Source organism: Emys orbicularis, chromosome 4, assembly GCF_028017835.1.
Source record: "Emys orbicularis isolate rEmyOrb1 chromosome 4, rEmyOrb1.hap1, whole genome shotgun sequence".
In the NCBI taxonomy this organism is placed as follows: domain Eukaryota; kingdom Metazoa; phylum Chordata; order Testudines; family Emydidae; genus Emys; species Emys orbicularis.
In genome coordinates this window covers 72,130,313-72,157,946 of record NC_088686.1, presented here as the reverse complement: position 1 = coordinate 72,157,946, position 27,634 = coordinate 72,130,313, and the positions used below count along the sequence as shown (strand labels likewise).

The 27,634-nt window shown below is 45.6% G+C and overlaps 1 protein-coding gene across 3 annotated transcripts; it reads left to right on the top strand.

The window, feature by feature from the left end:
• The first annotated feature begins 5,786 nt into the window (after positions 1-5,786).
• On the top strand, positions 5,787-26,674 carry TMEM229B (transmembrane protein 229B). Of its 3 annotated transcripts, none has more exons than XR_010561381.1 (3): positions 5,787-5,963; positions 15,251-15,381; positions 18,865-19,031. XR_010561381.1 is itself a non-coding variant. In XM_065403562.1 (3 exons), exon 3 carries the CDS (start codon positions 26,024-26,026, stop codon positions 26,525-26,527), a length of 504 nt encoding a protein of 167 aa, XP_065259634.1. In that variant the 5' UTR covers positions 5,787-5,963; positions 15,251-15,381; positions 25,997-26,023; the 3' UTR covers positions 26,528-26,674. The 3 variants fall into 3 exon arrangements, 2 of the variants coding, with proteins under 2 accessions (XP_065259634.1, XP_065259633.1); XM_065403562.1 differs by lacking the exon at positions 18,865-19,031 and adding an exon at positions 25,997-26,674; XM_065403561.1 differs by lacking the exons at positions 15,251-15,381; positions 18,865-19,031 and adding an exon at positions 25,997-26,674.
• Positions 26,675-27,634: the final 960 nt, after the last annotated feature.

Below are 27,634 nucleotides of genomic sequence, written 5' to 3'. Positions count from 1 at the left end.
ATGAGTTCATGGAACTTCTTACTGGGCTCTTCTTTAAACCTCCTTTTCATTTCACGTCGGAGGGAGTCATCACGGAGCCCCAGCACCAACTGCTCTTTCAGAACTGTATCTGGGTCTGGAACTCGCCGAGGGTCTCGCCGCTCCACTTTGCTCATTCTCTCCTGGAGGTCATATGCGTATGCCCGGACAGTTTCACCAGGCTCCTGCTTTCTCTCAAAAAACTCCTTTAGTCGGGTTCCAATAGGTACCTTGTCTCCATACACTTTTAGGAGGAGTTCAAATACCTTTTCCACATCTTTCTTGTCTGCCACTGCCATGAACTTTACTGTGGCCTTGGCCTGGCCCTTGAGGTGCTCCTCTATGAAGTCCACATGATCTTCTTCAGGTACTCTTAGCACACGCAGAGCTGCCTTTACAGACTTGACCCACTCCTCTACTGTAATGTCTCCTGGTCTAGTTGGGAAGCCACCAAACTCCGTGATCTTCTGCTCCCGTGGGACATAAATAGTAGGGGGTTTCTTAGCTTCTGCTGTCTGTTGGTCTATTACTGCCTTGGCCAGCGATAAGGCTTCTCTCTGTTCAGTTCTAGCTTGTTGTAATGCCTCCGCTTGGTCTGATAATCTGCGCTGAAGTTCAGCAAACTGGGTTCGTAGTTCTTCAATTCCAGCCCGGACCGTGCTACTAGAACTTAACCAGAAAACCAATGGGGTGGACCCTGTGCATAGGATCCTGTTCGTGACGCCAATTATGTAAGCGGGGGAATGGTCCCGCTATTGTGGGGAACTTTCCTGGCTTCTGCACTACCCCGGTGAAGTGGGCTAGCGAAAGGATCTGAGTCCTCGCTCCCACTGCCTTTACCCAGAGGCCTCCCTGCCCTTGAGGACTCCCCTTCCACTCTCCTGTCTGGCAGAGTCCTCGTAAACCCCGACAAGGCTGGGCCCAGGATTCCTGGGGGGCTCAACCCCCAACCCTGCTGTGGTCACCCAGGACAGGGGCTAGCGTGTCCCCACTCCGGGGTACTCTCTCTGCACTGGACACCTCCCTGACCCACTGATCATTTCATACAATGTAAAGCAAATACAAGTTGTTTAATTAACAATTAAATTTAAAAAAGAATAAGGAAAAATGGGAAAGGTTAAAGGAAAACACATCACCCTGCTCTGTGGCAGGGAACATTACAAACAGTGTCTCTGGAACGTCAGGGCAGTTCACAGTCTGTTCCTTGTAGGTCCCAGGCCTCCTTCTCAGGCCCCGGCTGTGCTGCAGAGACGCTGCGGGTTGGACATTTGCTCTGGCGGTGGCCACACGCTCTCAGGCTCTAGGTGGCAGGACCCATTTTCCCAGCGTCGCCCCTGCCCGGTCGGGGTTATGATCCCCCTCCAAGTCTGGCCTGCAGAGCCTCTTGGCTGAGGCGTCTCCCTGTGCTGGGCCCACTGCCCAGGGTCCCCTCACGCTCCCCAGCTGCTCACCGCACCCGGCTCCGGACTGCTGCAGCCCCAGCTCCAGTTCCACTCTGCCTCAGCACGGCTGCTGCTGCTGCTCTGCCTTCAGCTCCCTGGGCTGCTTGTCTGGCCTCTCTGGCTCTGGTTGCTACAGCTCTGCCCCCAGGGCAGGTCTGCTCTGCAGGCTGCTTCTGTGACTCTGCTCCCAGCTCTGACCTGCTTCCTGGCTGCTTGTCTGGCCCCTCTGGCTCTGGTTGCTGCAGCTCTCCTCCCAGGGCAGGTCTGCTCTCTCTGGGCTGTGCTCTGGCTTTGGGGCTGCAGCTCTGCTTCCAGCAACTTAGCTCGGGCCCCTGCTCTCTCCTTAGCTCGGCCCCACTCTGTCTGACCCAGGCAATTTCAGTTCACACGGAGGACGGGACCCCCCTGGCCTCCTGACTCTCTGATTAGCCTGCCCGCCCTGTCAATCAGGCTGATCTTGAGCATTGGCCTCTCCCCATTGTTCTTGGGGACTGTCAGTCTCAGGCTCCTGATTTGCCATCGACCCTTCCCCTTTTAGTGCTGGGAGCTAGCCAACCAAAACACCCCCACTGAATGTTAGTAAGGGGGCAACAGTCCCCTTACATTAGGGTGATGCTCTACCCACTGAACCACATTGCCTGTAACTTTATGCTTAGAGCCAGTATGACTAATAGTATGACTAGAGCCAGCAGACATATTGCACACTCATAGTGCAAGTTACCTCCAGCCAACTCCACAAGTACACCTCAGCCCTGATCCCTACGTGTTCCTGTGCTTCTCTCCCTGAATTCTGTAGGTCTTCTCCTTATGTCCTCCAAAGTCTTTTCTACCTAAACTGCTGACAAAATGGCATATTTTATGTCTGTCCTGAGAGAGCCACTGTACTGTAGCTGGTATTCAAGTCCTGCTACCCTCCCTCCAGTGCTGCTCAGTCTGGATCTGCAGCACCTCCTTTTATTCAAATGCTGCACCATCTCTGCAAAAGTACCTCAGGTTTTTCTGCAGCACCTTCACCTGTTCCAGTCCTGGCCCCTCTTGCCATTTTCCCAATGCACCTCAACTCTGACGTATCTGATGCCCATAACTTGAGTCTTGAGACTCCGAACACACAGTAAGCTCTGCCAATGCACCTTAGTGTGGTTATTCCAGTCACAGGGGAGATGCAAAGGGCGTGATACTGTATTGCTGTCACTTGCCAGGGAGGAGGAAATGCTTGTACAATGACCATGCTAGGAGCCAGTGAAAGATGGAGTGTTGATAGGATTCCAAAAGTCCAGTGCATCTCAGAGTTACAACAGGCAACTTCATGTGTAGTTAAAGCAACTAAAAGTCAGGTGATCTTGGGACCTTTGTAAGGAGTGAAGTGGACCCCAGGAGACAGAAGACCCTACCCAGGAGGGCACTTTCAGCATGATGTGCTGAGAGTTGTCCCCAGAGCTCTAAATGGCCCAGTGTGTCTTCTGGAATAAATGCTGATATCTGGTATAAAGAACACCCTCAGAATGGTTGCTCTCCTGAGTGGGGCATCCTAGCAAACTGGGCTGAGCTCCTTCATTGGGCAGTTGCCACCTTCATTTGGCTTTTCTGAGAGGCGTGTGTCGAAAGCTCAGTTCCGTTCTGTCAGTTTGGTGGGAGAATGCCTTCTCTCTCTCCTGGCAGGCCCTGTGCCTGCCCCTCACGTTCTCTTTGGAGCAAAGAGTTGCTGAGCTCTGGGAGGCTGAGTGGGCGGGTAATGAGTTTGAGCCTGCATCGCTGGTATCATCAGACTTCTGAGGGGACGATAATCCCTGGGGGGGAAATTCTTGTGAATACAAGTAGGTCATTTGTTTCTGCTTCTCGCACTTCCTTTACTTTTTCTTGCCTTCCCCTCCCCCACTGGCTGTTGCTTGGCTGCTCAAAATGCTCTGAAGCAGCTTCACAGTGTTACTGTAAAGCTTGCTGTTGAAATAAAAAATATGGTCCAGGCCCTCCAATGCAGCGCAGCCACTTTGTACCACACTGCTGGCATAAACTGCCCCGACAGCTGGTGGAATAGGCCCAGGCAGGATCACCCCAGCGCAAGGGTGATCCTCCAGTGGTGCAGAGATGACACAGGGGTTTATGCATCACTTCCTGCTGCTGGGGTAGGAGGGGAAAGAGGTGTGGCCAGAGGAAATAGGCATGGCCAGGACACTCCTGTTGCTATCCAATCTTTTATGTTTTTGCTCTCTTGAGGCTATTTACAAACAGCTGATTAAAGCCGATTGAAAATGGCTCCAATTTGTTGAAAGCGGGGAGCTAGGTTGGTCAGAGGTAGTGCCAGGATGAGGAGAGTGCACAGATGGTCATTTAAGCCACCTTTGGACACAAACCTCTGACCTGCACCATCTGCTTCCCATATTGAGGTCTATATATATACCATGTAAAGTTCCCTTACCTGCCTGACTAATAACACAATAATATTTTTGATCATTACAGTGGAAAGAATTTTGAAAATCTTTGCCCCACTGAAGCCATTTGTCTGTTCTTTGGACTTTACTCATCTCAGACAGTGAAACTAGATTGCCCAGTTTCATCTTATAGGTTGCAAGCCAGTGCCAGGCTAAGTTTAAAGGGAGTATAAAAAGCTACTAAATCTGAATGATAGCCTTTTACATTGACTCCGCACAGGTGTAAATGACTGCACAAGCTGCAATGCAGTGGAGAATCAGGCGCTGTGAGGTGTCTGTATGATATGAGGAGTGATTGCATATATTTCAAAACTAGTGATTTTGGGGATCCATAGGTAGCCTGGTACTTGTGGATTTTATCAGCATCACTTCCTTTTAGTGTGGATGGAGCCGAACAGTTGAATTCTTGCTTGCCACTGATAATGCACCTCTTAGAACAGATGACATAACACAAGCTGTTCATCAGTGTGTAATACCTACTTGGTTTCATGTAAGCTCCTCCGCACTGTGCACATGCCGACCTGAAGAGAAGAATGGGCAAAATGCCCAATGCCTGCTACTCCAGGGCTGTCAATGTGCAGTTTGAGAACCAGGACGCCCAGGACTCAAGGATACAGGCACTGAAGTTGCAGATCTTTTGTCCTTTGTAAAGACTGGGACAACATAGGCTCAGTGTCTGGTTCCATTTGTTCTAGGTCAACAGATGTCATGTTTGCTTAACAGGTTTTAAACATGGGTTAAAACTAATTGAGGCTAATTTAGTTTTGGTTGGCCAGGCTGGACCAGGCTGGACCAAACTATGTTTCACTGAAGTTTAGAAACTGTATTCTGGTCTAGATAGCTATCAGGAGCCCATCACCATAGCATTTAGGTGCCAGTGTTCCCATGTTCATTCAGTCCCCTGCCCAGAAAGACATTGTTCAAGTTGGTGTCCAGCAGGAAAAGAAGAAAAAGGAATAGTCTCATTGTACAATAAGTGAGTGTTGAAATAAAAGGTTTGCTTAGACTTCATAAGTCAGTTATGACCTGTCAGGTGAATAAGTGATAAATCAGAATGGTACCAAGGCGTAATATTGATATGTTAGAGACTGAACCTCAGTAAATCTGTCCCTTGGAGGTGCAGTTATCAGCAGTCCTAAGAGCTATGTGCCTGCATTAAGGAAGGAGCAGGTCCATAGTGTTTAGCTACCAATTAAATGTATCTTTTTTAAAATAATGAATGAAGTGGTTATTTAGATGTTTTCTCTTTTTAGGAGGCATTAACTATGTCCATTGCTAAGTAAAACTCAGGGGCTGAAGTTTGAAACCAGCAGTTAAGCTGACCATAACTGCTGGAGGCATATGAATGGCAAGATCAAGGGCAGGAAATACACCGGTCTCTGAGTCTCCTACTACAGAACAGTGCAGAGTGATTAACAATACAGGATACCTGTGCCATGGCTGCCTGAGACCGTTCTCTCTCCATCTAACAGCTGTTAGTTATATGCCACCTGGGTAAGATTTATGTTACAGTTCAACAGATCAGCTGATCTGGTGGTTCAGTTAAAAGGGCCAGGTGTCCTTATATAATTCAAGAGCTTCTCTAAGTGCTGCAGGCTCACTGCTGTGGTGTCTCTCTTCCGTCCAGTACAGAGTGTGGCACAGCCACAGCTGCTGCCTTTGCAGGCAGTTAGGAATTGAGTGCCTTCTGCAAAGAGAGGAGACCCCCAGTCTCTCTCAGAGGGAGTCCACTGAAACTAATAGGAGCTAAGGGTGCTCAATGCTTTTTTTTTTTTTTTCCTTCTCTTAACAAAACTAATTTTTTTGGGCGGGGGGGGGGGGGGTGTAAATTTCCTGAGTGGCATTAACTAAAAATGACTTCAGCTGCCAGAGAACTCTGCAGACAGGAAGTGGCCTTCACACCACTTCCTCTTGGAAGTTACTGTGCAGAGTGAGCTGCTATGTAGTATGAGCACTGGCAAAACAGGGTTCTCTCTACCTTCCAGCCAACTGGGAGCAGCCTTTGCATTGGGATTTAGCCTCCAAGATGTGGTGGGGTGCCTGGAAACTTAGCCTCTCAAGAGAAGTGAGCAAGGTACATTATGTCTCAATGTTCTGGTGGGTTTTTTGAATGAGAAGACATTCAGTTTGTTACTGTCCCTGAGACATGACCACAGCCTGACACCAAGGTGGTCAGATTAAAGTAATTGAGCAAACAGTGTAGTTCTCTGATAGACCTCTGACTTCTTCTCCTTTGCCCCCCTTATGTCCATATGTCCTAAGGGTCCCTGAGTGACTATCGTTAATGTTTTTGTAAAGTTAGTTCAGTGTTTGTGAATGGTGTTGGTTTGACAGCCCGGAAAATTCATGTGCTCTGTTTATATAAAAGAAAGCAAAGCACCAGCAATGACCGTGTCTGCTTTCCCTACAGCAGTCTGCCTCAACGCTGCCCTGGAGAGACCTGCCTTTAGGGGCAGGAGGGGGAATTCAGAACTCCAGTCAGCTATGGAGACTGGCTTCTCTGCTGAGGATAACAAGAGTGAGAGCCAAATAGTGTTAACTGAGGTGAAGGTTTGATTATAGAAATATGGAGGTGTCAGTCATTGGGATTGAAACGTATACAAGAAAACCAGAGAGAGGGAGCCAAATGTGCTTTGGGATAGGGAGAGGGCTGACAAGACAGGACACTCTCTGAACAGCCTCACTCAGAAAGCAGACACAATTCTAATTTTCAAATTCCCCTTTTCTAAAAGGAATCCAACCCTGACTAAGAAACACTGTTGGTACAGAAAGCTCTCTGGGATAGGGACTCACTTTATGCCTGCACAGTGCTTGGCACAGTGGGGCTCCCAAGCTGGTTGAGATGTGTAGATTTACTGCAGTATAAATGCTATCGTAATAATAAGGAGGTTTATGCTTTGCTCTGAAGTATCTGGTACTAGATACAAGCGGAAAGGATAGAAGATACAAGGGAGTATTGTTCATTCCTGTGTACTTTAGGTTTTAGCGCACTTTTATTTTGAAAAGGTTTTCTTTTTGGTTGATCTATGTTTGTATTCTATCTATCCATCCATTTTAGGAAACACAACGACAATAGCTGTGTTTTTGTGAGAGTGAATATAGCCTCTGCTGGTTGATGGGGCTAAGACTTAAGATCCCAGTTACACTACAAAATACTGAGCTAGAAAATCACTTTTTAAAACTGGCTAGTCTCGAGAATGGTTTCCAAAAGCTGTTTGAATCAAATTATGCCCCATCTATTCAGGTAGTAATGCCAGATTACTGGAAACCATTTTAAAATTGGTATTTAAGAACAATTTGCTAGCATAGTCAATTTTGTAGGGTAGAAAGGACAGCGTGAATGATACAGTCCTACCTCACCCATTTTATCTCTTATCTGCACACAACAGCTGTTGCACTGAGGAAAGAAGGAAGGGTTGCAATAGTCCACCACAGAAACACTTGCCTGAGAAGCTGCAACAAACTTCCTTTCAATAAAACTGAAACAGTGGCTTGTACCAAGATAAATTACTGTCGCCTTAGCCTCCCTGAGCAGGTCTATTGTCTGTACTGTACTCTTCTCAACCTTGACTTGCCTGAACACCTTTTAAATTGGGTTTTTCTGGCTGTCCAGTAGTTTATCCAATCACGGTGAAATGTTCTCCAGTCACAGTGAGCTACCCAGTCATCTTCCCACCAGCCCCTGCCTCACTTCCTGTGTTTTCTTCCTGCATCCTACATAGCAGAGTGGTCTGCCAGGGGGGAGCCACAATGAGTAGCTGCCCAGTGGTCCAGTTTGTAATTACACCTCCCATGTTAACACTGCAATTGAACAAAATACTCCGATTAAGGTAGTTCTAAACAGACTTCTAAACACAGCTGTATTCTAATTTAAGGGACTAAATTGCTGAAATGTATCACTTTAAAAGGCTTTCTTTACTCCCTATGTTCACCTGTTTGTACATGCAGCAGCTTTGTATCTCTCCTGCTCTCTTCCTTTCAATAGATGCCTTGTTGATACTTGAGTGCAGCTTGCTCGCAGTGATCCATCAGCAGCCCAGCAATGAGAGGAAAATGGCCTTTGCTTTCCAAACCAGTTAAAATTCTCAGGCAGGTTTGTTTGAAGGAGCCTGATACAGGGCCGGCTCTACTGTTTTTGCCGCCCCAAGCAGCGCGCCGAATTGCCGCCGTGGACGGCGGGGGCAGTCCGTATGCCATTTGGGCGGCATGCGTGTTTCCACGGCGGCAGCAGCTTCTGTCTTCAGCCGGAAGACAGAAGCCACCGAATTGCCCCCATGGGCAGCTGAACATAGAAGCTGCCGCCGAATTGCCGCTGCCGTGGAAACGCGTGTGCTGCCCTAACGGCACACGGACTGCCCCCGCTGTCCGCGGTGGCAATTCGGCGCACTGCTTGGAGCGACAAAAACACACTGACTGCCGCCCCTTGCAGATTGCTGCCCCAAGCACCTGCTTGGAATGCTGGTGCCTGGAGCCGGCCCTGGCCTGATAAGAAGAGAGTGGAGGCATGAAGCGAGTTGAAGTATTCTGGTATTCTCATATTTACCTGGGCCCTGTAATAGCCACAGAGGAGCAGTGCATCTTCACTAGCTCCTTCTCACAGAAGGGATCTATCTCCAAAGGTGACTGACTATCTAGGTATAGCAAAGGTAGGGGAGGATTCACTAGCTTGTCTTCCGGATAGCCCACCCCAGCAAGGCCTCTACAATAGTAGAGGTTACATTTTTAACAGTGAGGGTAGTTGCCCGCTGGAACAGCTTACTACGGGTTGTAGTGGCACTGACAATTTTTAAATCAAGGCTAGTTGTTTTTCTAAAAGGCAAGCTGTAGTTCAAACAGGAACTAATTCCCTGGAAGTTCCATGGCCTGTGTTATGCAGGAGGTCAGACTAGATGATCACAATGGTCCTTTCCACTTTATAATCTATGAAACACACCTTCTGTCTCACTCCAGTGCGTTCCTTCTTGCTCCTCCATTACACAATCACAGCACTTCTCCAGCCCACCTTCATTAATCCCCTGCCTCAGATCACTCATCTGTTTTGTCCTGCAGCCTTCCCCAAATGGAGGGGGCTCCAGCTCCACACTCCCAGCCTCTCATTTCCTTCTGTGCCTTGAGCTCTGTGGTCATTGAGAAGCTAATAGAATTCTGGGCCTGTAGTTAGCAGGTTGGAGGAATCTAAAGCAGTCTCCCCTCCTAGCAAGGATCAGTTCTATGTGACAGGGCTCAAACCCCAGTCTCCCTTTCCCACTGCATCCCTGCCTTCATCAGGACCGCGCTAGCCTCCTCCATCAGAGCATGGGTATTGGCTCCTATTTGGAGTGCTAGCTAGTGGGAAGGGAGTGAGAGTTCAGTGTGACAGCATTCCCTGCCCCTCTGGAAAAGAAGACTTCCATTCAGTGACACCCCTGCTAGCCCACCCTGCGAAAGACTGAGAGTGGGATTAGAACTAGCAGCCTTGGAAATTTTTGCCCTTTGAGGCAAAGTTATCAGTCCTTCAAGGAGGATGTATTGCAGATATTTTGTCATGATGTGGTGAAGTTGCATCAGCCCTGAAGTTATTTCAGGACTTTCGATGCCCTAGGAAACTGCAGGATAGCATCACACAAGGCTGGACGTTCCCATCAAAGCTGAATTGCCAGCTAAGTTTCAATTTTAGAATAGTTATTTCTGGAAAGAATATGAAAGGCAGAAAGACATGCCTGGATTCTGCAATACTAGGAGGAGTTCATGGCACCAGCAGCTAGAAAAATGATCTTTAGATCCATAGGCAGAGCATGCTGGCTCTAGAAATCACAAAGAGAATCAACATGGGATTCAATCTAGGGCCAGACTGTTGGCCCAAGCCAAAGTACAGAGGGTGCAAGTAGGGCTGGCAACATGTGTTTGTGAAAAGGTGGCTTAAATCTCACCTTTGTGCTCTTCTTCGTGCAGGGGCTGGTCCCTTTGCACTTGGAGTAGCATGAACGATGCCCTAATTTACACCAGGCTGCGATGACCCCAGGGGATAAAAATGCAGCTAAAGATCAATAGAGTTCAAGTGCAGGGGCATCTCGGGCAGGCCATCTTTCTCCTGCTACACTGGCAGCAGGGAGGAAGGGTGGTGTGAGAGACCCTGCATTAGCTCTATGCCACTAGAGTATTCCCCTTGCACTGGGAGGATCTTCCCTTGGCTAGTTGAGGCAGCTTTAGAGCCACATTTCACTGACAATGTAGAGCCAAGCAGCTGTCCTTTACTGGGGAATCTGTCCCCTCATTTATACAGTGCCTTTTCTGATTCTAGCTGCCCCTCCTGGCCCTGTTCTCACCGTCCTGGTCCTTGTGTACTTGCTTGCATCACTGCACAGTGAATGTGATGTTGGGTAAAATGCAGCTATTCTGATGTGGTAGCATTTTATGCCATCTTTGCAAATGACAGCACAAGGCAGTGGAGAATCCAACTCACTGTGTGGGAACTACTCTCCTGGATCTCAAGTTCCCTGCAAGATAGGTCTAAAGTTCCTTGCCCTCCTTATCCTTTGGACAAATGAGCATTGACTATGTGGTGGGGCCAGCTGTACTAAATAACGGGGGACTCGTGGGTTGCTCATTGTTCTCTATTTTCAAGTGTCTGTGTTGAAGAGCACTTGGGTAATAGAGAATAAAACTCACCACTAATTCCTCTGACTGTACAATATGTTTCCACTGCTAATGATACGCTTTGAAAACCATGGAGGCAGTGAACTAATCCTTGTGGTAAGCTAATTGCTGGAAGCCAGGAGGAGAGTGGTTTATTTCCACAGAAACTGCTTAGGGGACCTACCTTTCCCAGCTGTAAACACAGTGGCTCTTTTCAGAAATGGGTTTTAACCGTCATGCCCACCAATGGCAAAACTTCAGAGTCAGTTTTTATGTTGCACATTTGTTTGTTTTAAAGTAGAGGTCCTGTGCTCAGTGGTTGTGATGTTTTGTTTTGTTTTGTTTTTTGTTTTTATTAGGCAGAAGGAACCTTTACTAGAATTGGCCAAGTAGGGCCCAGTCAGATAAGGAAGAAGGAATTTTAAGGTCTTTGGGCTCAAATTGCAGTAGCAAGGGAAGGATGTATTTTAATGAATAGTCAATAGGTTTTTGAAGTGTATCCTCCTTATGCTCCATCCCCATCCAGGAACTATATGATATTTGTATCACCTAGAACCTGTAAACTAGGACCTAAGAACATGGCAGAACTACACTACTAGAGACTTCCAAGGGACATGTTTGATCAGAAAGAATCACACAATATTTTGAGGATTATTATGAGGAATTTCAGGAATCCCAGATTGGCAGCTAATACAAAGGTTCCTGTGCTGGTTTTTGGAGGAACTGATTCCATGGAATCTCAACCTTAGTGTGATAGAAAGAAGATATGTTTTTTTGGGGGTGGGTGGGAGGGTGGAGGAGCTACAGAATTGCTATCAAGAGAACAACAAAAGGGGGAGAGAGAGATTGTGGCTGGACCATTTTCAGGACCCTCTGGAACATAAGAGATGGTAAAAAGTTCAATAAAGTTGAAAGGCCCTTGAAGGGTAATTATACTGTATGAGAGAGCTCTGGGGTAAGATAAATATATTTCACAGTGGGAAGGTTTTTAAAAAAATGTTATACATTGTCTTTGCCTGGGGTGTTCAGAAAGGTTTAGAAGAGAGAAAGTGCTGTAGAGAAGGAAGTTTGTTTCCCCGAGTTGTACCTTTACTCGGAAAGGGTTTTGGAAGCTGCCATTTTGTTCTCCACTAAATAACAGGTAGAATTTTAGAAGCCTAATTTGCCTGTGTTTGCCTGAGACAAGCTAATAGATCTGTCATGTTCAACATTTCTAAAAGCAATCTTTTACTCTCTGCTTCTAGCTCCCCAGAAGCTTAACATCATACCTGTTTTACCCTTCTCTATAGCACTTTGTCTGAGGATCTCTGGGCATTGTACAAATGTCAATGAAGTAAGCCTCATAGGACTCCTGAGAGGGAGGGAAGTCTTGTTATCCCCATTCGTGAGGAAACAGGCAGAGACAATTTAAGTGACTTGCACGAGGTCACATTAGCAGAGGTAGAAATTTAGATGCTCGTAATTTTGTGCCTTAGCCATAAGACTCTATTTCCTCCAGAGCACCCTTCCTAAAGCTGATATGTGTTTTCACTGCCAAATGTGGCTTTCCTCCATTGCACACTGATGCTGGTTTTGATTATCACAGTTTGCTCAGAAGAGCTGGGCTGAACATTTTGGTTTATTATTGTAGGGTTGCTCCTGAGCACTGGCTTTCTCCCATTGGTTGGTTATTGTAGGGTTGCTCATGAAGGATGAGCTGGTGGAACTGATTTTCTCTTTTGGAAAGAAGATTGGGGAATACGTTCAGAAAAGATACACACATTTAAAAAGAACTCTGTGGATTTCCATATAGCTTTAGGAAATCACATAAGATAGGTGACAGTGCCCTGATCTTGATGGTGTCCTCCCTTGAGGTCTGCTGGCTGCAGCGACAGTGCAGAAGGTGATGGGGACTGCAGTGCTTCCTTAGGTGGCTGGATGCTGTCAGCTCCAGGATTCACTCATCACTTTGCAAAAACAAACCAATGAGCCGTGATGCACATAGTGCTCTGCTGATTGCTACTCTTGCTGCTAATACAATATTTAGGCTCAAACTTTCAAAAGTGGCTACTGATTCTGATTGCAACAATATTTGGGTGCCCTTCTTAACAGACTAGGGGCCTGATTTTCAGAAGTACTGAGCACCCACTTCTCCAACTAGGAGGTCTGAATGCTCAGCTCCAGTGACACAAAATAGCCCTAAAGCTGGCTTGGACAGCTGCTGGAGGATTCCCCTAGTGTAGGGGGATCCATGGGTGCTGTTAAGCCACTATAGCAGCTCCTGGTCCCAAGCACCCGCTCCTGACCACTTGAGCAGGAAGAATAGTATCTGGTATTAATTAGAACAGCCCTGTCCCCAAGGGACCTTTCTGGCAGCCAGAGACTGGAGGAGTACGAGGAAAGCCTAGCAATGCTCCCTTCCGCTGCCAGTCATGCTGGTTTATTATATGATAGGGGTCAGTCCAGAGACCACTGAGCCCCAGCATCGGAGGGGGGCAAATGCCTTTGTACACCCCCCTTTCAGCTCTGCTGAGTGCTGCTCAGCTGCAGCTGAGGCTTTGGCCCAGGGAGAGCAGAAGTAGGTCCTTAGCTAACATTATCCTTCTTAGGCTTTTTCTACATTTACAGCAGTGTGTAGCGTATATATGCTGTATGCCCCCTGGCATGGCTATAAGTAGCAGTGTAGGTGGGGAGGCACTGCTTAGGCGAACACACCAGAACCTTGGGGTATGTGCACTACACGGCTCTCTACGTGCCCAAGCAGTGCCTCCCCTGCTATTTTTAACAGGGCAGTGTCTCACTGCCAGAGCCTTTCACTGCCGTGTGTAGCTACACACCGCAGTGTGGACACAGCCTGCTTTTCACTGTGGCATGTAGCTACAGATATCCTCCATGCCTCCACTGTGTAGGCCAGGCCTTAGACTCTTTGTTCATTGCTGTGCTGTAATTCCCAGGAGAGAAAATTAACATTGGGCCTGCCCCCCGTGAGCACCTGGAGGTAGCCAAGTGGGCAAGCTTTGAATGGCCAACCAGTGATATAAACAGAATCTACTGGTTGAGAAACAGGCAAGTGCCACAGCATAATCTATTAAACACAATGAAAACAGTGACATACATGCCTTTTGAAATCCAGTTCACAGCAGAGACTACCACAGGCTTTGGGATGAATGCTTTTGGTAAAGTCACATCTGTAGTTAGGGAGAGCCAGGGTTTATATTTTATGGGTCTGTAATTCCGATCTTGTGTACATTAGGATCCTAAGGTGGATGGGATTTATCAGTTTTTTATGGGTCTTTCATACGAGTCTGGCACTTGCAGGACTATAAGAAGGTCCTGAAATTAGGCATCCTCCTTGCATAGAGATACAAGCTATGTTCTTTAGTGTCCCCACTCTTCTTACAGAGACCATGCAATAGTAGGGTAGTATGCAGGAGTGCTGATAAGAGAGTGAACTTTATTTCCTCCCCCCAGTCACCGGACCCGGGTGAGAGATACAAAGGTTAATACACTTGTCACATAACATGGATCAGTATCCACTGACTCCTGTGGCTGTTGTTACACTGGCTGTCCCCCACCCTACTGTCAGTGAGTGACAGTCATGGACCCTCAAAAATATTCCCACTTGACCAGGCCATTCATTAGTGATTAAGAAGCCTTTGGGGACCAGAGTGGAGTGCTGGCAGGAGCCAACCCCTCACTCAGCAGCACTTTGCTTTGAGTAGCACAGGGTTGCTCCTGATAACCCCCCACATGTGGCCAAAGGACTTAAAACCTTGCTGCTAATACTATGCCTGCAATTCGTCTCCAGAGTAGCCTGGCTGGCTGTGAATGAAATGCCAGTCTCAGCCATGGAGTCAGTCTGTCCCAACAATTCTTCATAAGCTGCTGGATTGCGTGGACAGGCACACATGCATTATTTAATATGATAGTAGCAATCAGAAGATTAGAATCAAACCCCCATTCTATTAAGCTCTGTACAGATACATTCTTAGACCAAGTTTTTGTATGTGGGCTGTGCATGTGTATGATGGATTACATGTCTGTGCACATAGACCCAGGGATATGCATTTGCATGTGTAGATGCACATGGGTGTGAGTACTCATAGGTGCAGACATAAATAATTACATATGTTTGTGGTTCTATTCATGCCTGTCAACACATGTTGGTGCACATGTCAAATGTGGGTGCATGCCTGCTGGTGCATATATAAATGTAGGATGCAGGTATGAGAATGCATCTATGTACTTGGGTGCCTGCAGCCATGTGCATGAGATGTGAGTGTGTGCATGCATACAGTACATATGCCATACAGTACAGTTATCGGTACAGTAGCAAGCATCTCTCATCCTATTGTAAACATAGAGTCTCTATCTTCATGGCTCCCATGTTAGTGTTGCCGTCTGCCAGGCTTAGTTGCAGTTTTCATTCTCTGCCTTACATTTTGTGGCCCCTAGATGAGGGTAATGGGAAAGTGCAAGCTTTATACTCTTTTACTGCCATTCTCCATGATTAAAGTCAGTAAAATGACTACATTAATGATGATGTCTTCATGTTCTCCCTTTACTCCGTGAGCAGTCACCTAGGGAACTGGGGCTGCCTTACTGCTCCCTTGCAATGAACGGTGCCTTCTGGGCAGCATGAATGGAGGAGTATTACTGTTAAAACCCACAAGGACTCAACTCCTTTGGCTTAGCTGGTAATTGGATTCATGTAATCTTCTTTGGTCATCATTCTTTTTTATTGTATTCATATTTTCTCCGGGACAGATTTGAGAGATTGACAGGGATCAGCTGCTGCCACCAGCTACAGGATGTACTGGACAAGACACCAGAAGTGATTGGGAAGGTGTGGGCCCTGGAATGGGAAAGAGACAGACATTAAGAGGCAATTACACAATGTAGGTTTGGGGTCTTGCTTGTATCTTAAAGTGTATTCTTAAAAACATGAATATATATATATTACAAAATTTATTCTCACTTATTTTGGTGAATGTCCTTAAAAATTTAAACTTAGTGATGATTGATTTAAAAATAAATCTTTGAATAAGGAACTGGGAACTGTGAATAAGGAACCAACTTCAGCCTTGTTAAAATTCACCTGAGCTTACATACATACACCCCAGCTGGGGGAACTCTCAGCCTCCAGTCCCCCACTAATTTGAAGAAATGTTCCATGAAAAACTTTTTTTTTTTTTTTTTTAATATTGGCAATTCAGAAGTAGGTAAGTTACCTTGAAAAGGATCCAAGGTAAGCTTGCCAGCCTCTATGGGGGTGCAGGGAGGATGTGTAAGATCTGGGAGAGCCTTTGGAAGACAGGGCACAGATCAGTTGCTTTGGCCTTGATCCACCACAGCATGAGAGCTTCTAGGTAGGAGAGTTTTGACAAGCAAGCAGATTGTGTTCTACATTTTTGATCACACATGCACATGACACACATTAGCATGTTCCGCAAAGCGCTTGTGTGGCAAATCTGCCCTGCTCTGTGGGTCCCACATCACCACTTCACTACTGCTAGCCTGGATGCAGCTTGGGCAATGGATAGTGTCCAGCATCAGAATAGAATGTCAGCGTCATAGTTGTGCTCGCTCTCAGATGCGCAGAGTGGGCTTCAAAAGGGAAAGTGACTAGGACTGCATGATCTCTGCATATAGCTTGCTCTGTGTAAAGGACCACATCCCAGGGTTGTTAGACTGCATCGGGGTATTGGCATGTGTGGTGAAAATATTGGTTGGGAGGGGGCAAGATACACTGGGTAGAAGAAAAGGTTATTACTTACAATGGGAGGGGAAGGGAAGAATTAGCTTGCTCCCACTTCTAACTTCCGGAAGCATCTCTCTAGTCATATGTGAGGCAGAAAGATGCTATCTTCACCCTGGAATTTGGGCATATTCCTCTAGCAAAGTCAAACAAGCTTGAGTAGAGAGTTGGTTCCTGAGAAGAGGATTTGGAGAGTGGTTTGTTGATTCAGTGTGATTATTCTTCTCCCCCTCCGCCCCCCTCATTTTATCTGCCTGGCCCACAGCATCAGCCTCTCTCTCCATATCTCCTCCCCAGATCACAGGAATGGCTAACAGCCAAATCCCAATTGGCAAACTGGCATTTGAAGCCTTCATCTCAGTGCCATAACAGTATCCCTCTTCTTGCAGTCCTGGGCCAGAAAATCTAGCTCTGATCCTAAAACCAGGTTTCTGTATGGCAACACAGCCCTTTAAACGTAGACTGCCAGGCATTTGCTTTGAAAGTGCCCTTGTAAACTGCAGATAGAAGTTCTTGGCTTCTGTCCTGTCAGCAAATTCTATGATTAACCACAGAGGCCTTGCCAGGCAAGGAAGGAGTTCGGTACGGTCTGTTCCCAGGTACACAGTGGGGGAGGATGATGTGTAATTTCAATACTTAGCCCTTTTCTCTCTCTAATTCCATTAGCAGATTGGGAAGGAAGCTCCTAAAAGGAAAATGGTAGCACATGCTGCCCTAGTTTAGCCCTGTTCAGACAAAACATAGAATCATAGAAATGTAGGCCTGGAAGGATCCTCGATGGGTCATCTAGTCCAGTCCCCTGCAACGAGGCAAGACTAAGTATTATCGAGACCATGAATGGCCGGTGTTTGTCCAACCTGTTCTTAAAAACCTCCAATAATGGAGATTGCACAACCTCCTTAGGTAATTTGTCCTTTTGCTTAACTACCCTGACAGTTAGGAAGATTTTCCTAATGTCTAACCTAAATCTCCCTTGCAGCAATGTAAGCCCATTGCTTCTTGTCCTGTCCTCAGTGGTTAAGGAGAACAATTTATCACCCTCTTTATAACAACCTTTTTCATACTTGAAGACTATTATGTCCCCCCTCAGTCTTCTCTTCTCCAGACTACCCAATTTTCCAATCTTTTCTCATAGGTCATGTTTTCTAGACCTTTAATCATTTTTGTTGCTCTTCTCTGGACTTTCTCCAATTTGTCCACATCTTTCCCAAAGTGTGGTGCTCAGAACTGGACACAATACTCCTGCTGTGGCCTTATCAGTGCTGAGTAGAGCGGAAGAATTACTTCTCCTGTCTTGCTTACAACACTCCTGCTAATACATCCCAGAATGATATTAACTGTTTTTGCAACAGTGTTACAGTCTCATATTTAGTTTGTGATCCACTATAATGCCCCGATCCTTTTCTGCAGTGCTCCTTCCTAGGCAGTCATTTCCCATTTTGTATCTGTGCAATTGTTCGTTCCTTCCTAAGGCCAGGTCTACACTATAAACGTCCATCAGTATAACTACGTCACTTAAGGGGTGTGACACACACCCCCCCCGAGTGACACAGTTATACCAACCTAACCCCTGGTGTAGACAGCGCTAAGCCGACGGTAGAGATTCTCCTGTCCACATAATCCACCTCCATGAGGCAGTAGCTAACTACGCTGACACAAGCTCTCCCATTGGCGTAGTAGCATCTTCACTGAAGCACTAATGTAGCGTTTTAAGTGTAGACCTGCCCTAAGTGTAGTACTTGGCATTTGGCCGTATTGAATTTCATCCTATTTATTTTAGACCATTTCTCCAGTTGATCAAGATAATTTTTGAATTCTAATCCTGTCTTCCAAAGCCCTTGCAAACCCTCACAACTTGGTGTCATCTGCAGAATTTATAGGTGTACCTACTATGCCGTAATGCAAATCATTTATGAAGATATTGAATAGAACCAGACCCAGGACAGATCCCTGTGAATCATTGATAACTACTCCCTGAGTATGGTTTTTCAACCAGTTGTGCACCCACCTTATTGTAGGTTTGTCTAGGCTATATTTCCCTGGTTTGCTTCTGATGTCAAGTGAGACCGTATCAAAAACCTTACTAAAGTTGATCTATATCACAGCTACTGGTTCCTCCCCACTCCTGGACCACAAGGCTTGTAAGGCTTATTATCCTGTCAAAGGCGGTTAGGTTGATTTGACAAGAACAAATCCATGTTGACTATTACTTATTACTTTATTATCTTCTAGCTGCTTACAAATTGATTGTTAGATTATTTGCCCCATTATCTTTCTGGGTACCAAAATTAAGCTGTCTGTTCTATAATTCCCTGGGTTGTCCTTATTCCCCTTTTTATAAATAGGTACTCTATCTGCACTTTTCCAGTCCTCTGGGATCTCTCCCATCCTCCATGAGTTCTCAAAGATAATCACTAATGGCTCGGAGAGCTCTTCAGCCAGTTCCTTAAGTATTCTAGGATGTATTTTGTGAGGCCCTGCCAACTTGACATCTAACTTGTCCAGCCTGGTCTACCCTGAAGCGCTACAGCGGCCTAGTTGCAGGGGTGCAGCTGAGCTGCTGTAGCATTTTAAGGGTAGACGCATCCTAAGTAATTGTTAACTTGTTCTTTCTCTATTTTAGCCCGAGATCCTACACCATTTACACTGATGTTTCCTGTGTTAGTTGTCCGATGACTGCTAACCTTTTTGATGAAAACTGAAGCAAAAGAACTTAAGAAGAGCTCTGTGTAGCTTGAAAGCCTGTCTCTTTCACCAACAGAAGTTGGTTCAATAAAAGATATTACTTCACCCACCTTGTCTCTCTTATATCTTGGGACCAACAGGGCTATAACACTGCATGAAACAAAAGAAGGCACTTAACACTTTGGCCATTGCTGCATTTTCATGCTAAGTTTGAAGGCACCTCTTTCGCTTTAAACATTTGAAATGTAAAGTGAATCTAGTGCTGGAGAAAGGTGCTAGTTTCACAGCCTTGAATAATTGAAGTCCTCTGTTTTTTCCAACTCAACTTTCTAGAAAACCATCTCATACTGAGAGCTAACTTTAATAGCAGTGATGGCATCTGGTCAATTAGGAAACAAAAAAATTATAATTAATTCTTTGTTATAACAATCTATGGCCTGCTAACAACCCCCATCCCAAGCTGCCTTTTTTCCTTCTTCTCTCCTCCTACCCCATGAATGGGCCACTTCAACTTGAACAGTCCCTTAAAATATGTGTTAACTTCTTATACTAAACAGTCTGTTCTACCTTGTATTTAGCTGTGACAACCTGTGTATCTCTACACTGCAATTAAAAACCCAGGACTGGCCTGTGCTAGCTGACTGGATCACACTAAGGGGCTATTTAATTGCTATGTACATGCTCAGGCTGGAGCCCAGGCTCTAGGACCCTGTGAAATGGCTCAGGATGCAGCCCAAGCATCTACACTGCAATTAAACAGCCCCTTAGCCCAAGCACTGTGAGCCTGAGTCAGCTGGCATGGGCCAGACACAGGTTTTTAATTGCACTGTAGACGTACATTCTGAGTACGTTTCCCAGACCCGAGGAAGAGCTCTGTGTGGCTTGAAAGCTTCTCTCTCTCACCAACAGAAGTTGGTCTAATAAAATATATTATCTCCCCCACCTTGTCTCTGGAACTAATTAATATCAATCTTTGCAGGCAGCTTTCCTAACAAAAAAGTGCCCATATGTGTCATCCTGTGAACAGGATGTGGCTAGACAAATTACTCCAGAGGAATGGGGTTTCATCTGGAAAAGAGGACCAGCAACATCAGTAGGTAGCACAATAAAAGAAAATGTCTTTAAGATACTATTGCAATGGCACCTCACACTAGTCAGGTTAAAATAGAGAGAGAGATTAAATGGCGATAAATGGTGAAGAAATTGTGGTGAAAAAGATGATTTTAAAGCATATATGGTGGATACATCCAGTCATTAGAAAGTATTTGGATGCAGTCTGTAACAAAATACCACAAATTGTTAGATGTTTATTACCAAATGATCCGTTGGTAATCCACTTGGGCTTCTTATTGGAAATGGTCAGGCACAAAGAGAAAAAGAATTAATCTTTCATCTTCTAGCAAATGCTCAGCTATTGGTAGCCTTTCATTGAAAAAAGAAAAATAGCCCAACTATGGAGGAATGGTTTAAATAAAAAAGTGGGGGAGGTTGTGGTTATGGAAAAATTAACACACCAATTATATACCCAGCAAAATAGACAGAGGACAGATAGATACTTAAATATTTGGTTATCTTTTATTCCATATTCAGACAAAGTGCATTCACTTGCAAAAACAAAACTACACCTGTCCAGTTTTTTAAATGTTAACATTTGATATTCAACAGACCTAGTATGTCTATATGTAATCGGAGATTTCACTCCATTTAATAAAATCACTAGGAACAATTTTGGGGTTTTAATGATGCTGACTCTGTAATTTGGCAACACCCTGTTAAAGAGGAAGATCTGATGATGACTGTAATCCTGTATAATATCTCTCTAAACAAAAGCTCACTGTTGTAATGATTATTTGTTTCTGATATTTATATGGCAAAGATTTATAAACATGTAAGAACTTCCTAAATAAAGTTTTATTTTTTTATTTTTAAAGTGCAGCATGAGCAGTAGCAGAACAAGCTTTGCCTATGCTGCCCTCTGCCAGGGGGACCTGAAGGGACGACCACCAGGGGTTGGAGAGGAGTGCACTCTCTGTGCCCCATTCACTTTCTGCTGTGAACAATCAGCAATGTGCCATCTGCAGCGCTGGCTTTTGGGAAGTGGACAGCTGTCTTGCTGGGAATTGCACTGATATACTCCACCTCATTTCCCACCGGTGACAGAACAGCTATCAACTCTTAAGAGCTTTTTGATCACTATCACGGTCATTCCATTAGAAATCCTGCCATCACATTCAAGCTTCTCTTTGCCTTTAAGACCCTTCATAAATCTGCTCCTCCCTGCTCATTCGTTCTTGTTTCTTATCACATCTAGCCTCCATTTCATAGATTTTAGGGCCGGAAAGAATCACTGTGATCATTTAGTCTGTTTCTTCAACAAATGGCTCCGTGCTTTCTTTCAGGATGCCCCTTGTACATAAAATGCTGTCGTTGAATGAATCTGTAAAGCCACTAATCTTGCCTCCTTCCTATCCCTTCTCCAGAGCCACTTCTGCTGTGATATTTACAAGAAATCAGCCAAGCAATGAAGGCTAGGTGGTGTGGTGCTTGGGGATTAGATGGATTTTATAAACACTTAGATGATTTAGAACCACTGTGTTGTGCAATTGCTAATCTGTGTAACTATGTAATCTTATTGTTTCTTGCATCTCCCCCTCACACTTCCTTTCTGTTTGTTACTCACATGTTGCATCTTGTATACAATAGAATGTAAGCACTTCAGGGTAAGCGCTGCAGCTTCCTATACATTTGCACAGTGCCTAGCAGGATAGGGTCTGATTTCATTTGGGGCCATTGGGCATTACCAAAATCCAGCAAAAGAGAAATGCAGGCCTTGTTTTGGAATCTTTTAATCAGCGAGGAACCTCAGGGGTTAGGTGTAGAGCTAGTTGGAAATTTTTCAATGGGTCATTTTCCTATGGGAAAATGCTGATTCACTGCTGTTGAAATGTTCCCTGGGAACATGTGAATTGCCTCAGATCTTCCTCAGAACATAGGCAGGTTTCAAAACTAGCATGGAGTCTTGCCATCCTTAGTAGCCTCAGTGGCGGACTGCCCTGGAGTTGGGACGCTTGGGCATCCAGGCCCTATGGCTGCACTGAAAGGCGTCTGGGAGCCAGGGCCGAGCTGAGAGCTTCTTGGAAGCCAAAGCTCTGAAGATATTTTGATTAGAAATTTTCTAAATGAAACATTCTGGTTATTTCAAAATGTTTTTTTCAGAATTGCCCTTCTGCAGGAAATTTTGAAGTTGCTACTTTTCATTTTGAAAGTGACTTTTTTCTCCAAAAATGTTGGAATTTCTCACAGAAAGGGGCATTCTGACTTTCAAACAACTCTGGTTAGGAATTGATGGGGTTGTCACTTGAGGCATATGTATAGGGATAATATCTCCACAGAATTTGCTGGGAGTTATGTACATTGGTGTGGCTGACACTGCTGTCAGTTGATAAGTGCACAGTTACCTGGTTCATTCCCAGCACAGCTGATAATTGTGGGCAGTTGAGTTTTCATTAGTGATTGTCACAAGGCTCAAAAAAGACCAGTTATGGTCTGTCTGGTGAACTAGTTGCTAGTGCAAAGTATGGCCTGCAGGAGGCCTGTGTTCAGTTTCTGGCTCCAGTCTCCCATTGTGTGGACTAGATGCCTATTTGGAAAAATACAAGAGAAGAGAGAACGTTGACTTGGTCTCGGGTTAGTCCCCGGGATGAATAATTATCTAATAAATATGGAGTGTATCTTATCAGTAAAGAATGGCTTTCCTCTGAGAGCACCACAACACAGCTCTGGGAATGCTGGCTGTGCACTGGAAGGGGTGCAGTTTTAGTCTGTACTGAACACCAGATGCACCTGCACAGCAAAGCTGGCCACCAGAAGGGGGCGCTGCTAGATGGACACATCTACCCGAGTGTTTGGTCACCAGTGGGCAGGCATGCGGCAACAGGACTTGAACAGAAGCAGTTGTGACTTTGAGAGAAGGTGCTTACTGCATCTTTCAATGCTTCTCTTGCTGAGTTTTATTTTGTAAGGCCCCAGAACATTTTGAAAAGACATTTCTGAACTTACTGGAAAGAAAGGCCTGAGTATGCAGACAGTATTGGGGCTGCGGGAGTTCTCAACCAACAGAATGCAAACACAGCTCCTACAGAGGGGGAGGGGAGGGGGAGTTAGAAAGCCTTATAGAAATGACCTAGAAGAACCTCAGCCCTGGACTGTGTCCTCCCCTCTACTACATGGTGAGGACTCCCCGACCCCTCTCCTCTCCAGACAGTGATAGCTCCCTGTGCCTTGTCTTCCCTGGATAGGAATAGTTCCTCTGATCCTTCTCATAACTCCTGTCCTCCCTCAGACACTGTCCTGTCCTCCCCCCACCCCATCTCCTACTCCTAACTCTAACTAGCGGGTATATAGATCAGTTTTCTCTTGAAATCATGTGAAAATGGAGGAATGATATGAAAACTCATTGGCCCAGGTCTCTCAGCTGTGCTGAGAAGAAACCAAGTAACAGCACATAGAATAACTGCTGGCAGTTCCCCTGATCACCCTCAGGAACATTAGTGACATGCACTGCACTGAAGCTCTCAGTGGCGATGTTACACCTACACACGTCACAGGCAACAACCCTATTGCCCTCTAATCCTCAGAGTTTCTTGGTTGATTAAATCATTCTTAAATTGGGGTCTGAATGGCTCAGAGAATTTTCTAATGACTTTGTAGTCTTTCACTTATAGGTCAACCAGTTTGATATTGACCCAAAGTCTGCAGCACCCGAAGGCTGGTCATTGGCCTATGTAAAACGGTGTGGCTTTGCAGGTATCCTGCCCTCAGCTCCCTCTGGCTTCTTGCAATAATTCACTCCCATGCCAGAATTCTTAAAGTAAGATCCCCCTAGTTGGTATCATTTATTAATTCTTATTGGCACTTTGTCCACCCAGTTCTAAACCTTGTTCCATGTAAATCAGGAGTCCTACAGCCATGCTTCTTTGGCTTGTGCTGTGATTAAAGCAGGGGGTTTTCTCCATGACTGAGGAGTCACACGGCCCCCTGCTGGGGGGCTATACTGTGATTAGAGCCAGTTTCCAGCTCTACTTCACAAAGCACCTCTTCTCTCCTTTGGTTCAGGGGGGCCCACAGCCCTCCTGGGGCTCTGCTTGGCAGACAGGCAGTCTCCTTTCTGAGCTGTCTGCCTTTTCTCCTCCTTTTAGCTTTCTGGGGGCTTCTCTCTTATCTCTAGGTCTGGACTGACTTTTAAGCACATGACCTACCTGTTATGTGGCTACACTAATTTTTCCCACCTGAGGAGGAGGAGGGTTGAATGAGTCATAGGTGAGGCTGGACTCATTACCTCATAAAGGGGCCAGTCGCCCTGTGACAGTGGGTCTCAGTTCATTGTCTAGTGGGACAGGTGCGCACTTCATAAAAAACATCATGACAGTGGGCGCTGGTTGGTCATCTTAATGGCTCTCATATAAGAGTGAGTGGGCCATGGGCACTCATCTGTCTTCCCTATGTTCAGTACTACCTTGATCCTTCTCCTTTTTCAGAAACAAATAGCAGATTAACTTTCTCTCCCCACAATAATTTTCTTTCCCTTTATGCCGTTTTTAGGTAAATTTCCTCCCTCTACCATCTTCCCTCTGCCCATTATTTGGATGCCTTTTCTCCTTTGGAAGTCTTCCTTCTCTCCCAAACAAATCCTTCTCTCACTCACCTCCCACCAGTACCTCACCTCCAGTGCAATTTCATACTGTATAGAGAGAGGCATCATGTTACAGAGCAGGGAGGTTTTACGCTCTCTCTCTATGGCATTGTTAAGACCACACCTGACATTCTGCAGTCAGTTCTGGGTATCTTGTACCATAAAGCTGTCCAGTTCAGAGGGCGCCTGAGGAAGGAAGTTAGAAAGCAGCATCTGAACAAGGGACTGGAGAAACTGATTTGTAAGGATAGATTTTTTAAAAAGTGAATTGGTCAGATTCATTTCTGGTGTAACTCTACTCAAGTCAATGGAGTTACACCAGGATGAACTTGGGACAATGTGTATAGCTTGGCTAAGCAGTGATTAAGACATGATAAATCTCTACAGATATTTGAAGGATGTAATAGTAATTGTTTGGGAGGGGGAGGGTTGAACTTGATTAGGGTGATGAAGTTATTCCCTTTTAAAATCTTTTTCTCCACCCTCATGTCTCTTCCTATAACTTACACTCCAGTATACAGACACAGGGTCCTTATTCCAAACCCGCACTCAGCATGACTGACTATATCTCTACCCTCAGCTTTCCTTTTTATTCTCACCCTTTATGCTTCCAGAAGCCAAATTTGAATGTATTTCAATAGATCTCTTGTGCCTTTTGACTGTAAATCAGGCAATTCTGTATTATATCAAATGCTTCCCTGAATCCCAGATATCTCATGTCTGCCACTTCCTTAATGTACAGCAACGGTTCAGTTGAACAGGGGCAGGTGTAACAGCTGAGAACACTCCTCTTTGTTTCTCTCACTAGCCAGTTAAAAGGGCACCCTCAAATCCCTGTTTGCTAAACTGAGATTTCTGGGGGCATGAACCATGGAGGGCACCATAAGGGTCTAAGATTATTTCAATACCTTACTTGCCTCATCTGTCCTATATTGCCTGAGATTCAGCAAAGTGGGGGTCAGTGCTACTTCTTTCAGAACTAAAGGACTTCTTCCTCCTGTATTTTTCATAGTATTACTTGTTTCCAGTAAGCTGATTTGTAGTCACGCTACCCTTCATCTCCCTCATTACCACTGAGTACCAGCTCGATCCAAGACCTCCTGGTAGTGCAGTGTGCAGGAAACCTGCACTGCTGCTGCCTGATTGCCAGCCTCTTAATCACCAATCTGTCAGCTTTCACCAGCACTACGATTAATGCTAGGAAGAATGAAACCACCTAAAGTTTTTTGCATCTCTGGTTAATCCCGTCATCAAAAGGGATACATCTCATTTCTCGACTTCTCTCTTGTCGATGTTGTTAATTTACTCATATTCCTCTCAATGAGATGAGACCCAGTGATGTCCTTATTGATTTTCTGCCTGTCTTTGTTCCTTTCAGAGTTCCGGCTGGGGACTGTGTGGAAGGATGGCTGCTGCGGAACCCCTGACTGCCTTCTCACGGTGGTACCTCTATGCCATTCATGGCTATTTCTGTGAGGTGATGTTTACGGCTGCCTGGGAGTTTGTGGTCAACTTTAACTGGAAGTTCCCAGGTGTCACCAGTGTCTGGGCGCTCTTCATCTATGGGACCTCCATCCTCATCGTGGAGAAGATGTACCTGTATCTGAAAGACAAGTGTAACATTTTAGTGCGATGCCTCATTTACACCCTCTGGACATACCTTTGGGAGTTCACCACTGGCTTCATCCTGCGCCAGTTTAACGCCTGCCCTTGGGACTATTCACAGTTTGATTTTGACTTCATGGGCCTCATCACCCTAGAGTATGCCATCCCATGGTTCTGTGCTGCGTTCATCATGGAGCAGCTGGTTATCAGGAACACCTTGCGCTTGCGATTTGATGAAAATGCTGAGCCAGGGGACCCCACCGCCACAATCGCCTTGGCCAACGGCCATGTCAAAACCAATTGAACAATAACCCAATGCCACACTTAAAGTGAGAGAGCCCACCCATATCCCAGACTGGTCTCAAAGACTGATACATCCTGTACGATACACCATCCCCTTTATGATGGGGGCATGCATGGGATATAGCAGAATAAAAATGGAACCAATAGATTTTCTATGGATTTTATGTTTTTGGCCACAGGAAGCAGTGTCAGCTACTTGTTGGTTAGGTAGTTTCTGACTTCTAAATTATTATGGGGGAAAAAAAGTCCTGTTAGCTGCATTTTACTGGATGTGGAGAAATGAGAGAAAATGCTACAGTTGAAATGTATACAAAAAACAAACTAGTGGATGGGCATAGACGCCCCGGCTAAATTAGTGATTTGGCTTATTCCATTAGGCAATATTCAGGTGCTTGCTTGCAACCAATACCTCCCATGGGACCTGAGATGCTGCAGGATCAAGGAAAATCCATCTGCTGTTGAGAACGACCCAACAGTGGTGCTCTACTGGGAAGGTAGACAGCGCCCCCTCTTGTGGTCTCCCTGACCTTCCCCTAAGGTTCTTTATTGCACCATAGTATGTTATGGTGCTGGACATCTTGCTGGATTTATATGAAACTTGTACTTTTTGAATTCTCAGTCCTGATGCTCACTCAAGAGTTTTCCCCACTCCTTTTTATAAATAAAAGGCCTTTTCTGCCGGGTGAATTCCACCATACTCTGTGCAATCTGAATCACGGCAAAGTGGCCAAAGAGAGAGATAGCTGAAGTCTTCCCCTCACAGTGGAACTCATCACAAGGGCTGCTCCAGCTCCATTTCCAACCAGGCAAACCCAATGGAGATGTAGACGCCACCTGGGGTTTTCTGCCTTCCTTCCCAGGGATTTCTCTGTCACTAAGGATGCTGATGACTTAATTCTGACTGCAGCCCCTTGCACTGCCTGATGTCAAAGTCCTCATTTGACTAAGGCAGCAACCAGGAATCAGTTGGAGTCCTCTGGGACAGACTATATCGCCTGTGTCTATTTCCTCCTGCACCAGTTGATCTTGTCTCAGCTTGGCCCAGTGTTCTTCTCCGAGTACTGACTTTATTTTCCCTTCCCAAATGCTATTTTAAACTAAGTACAGC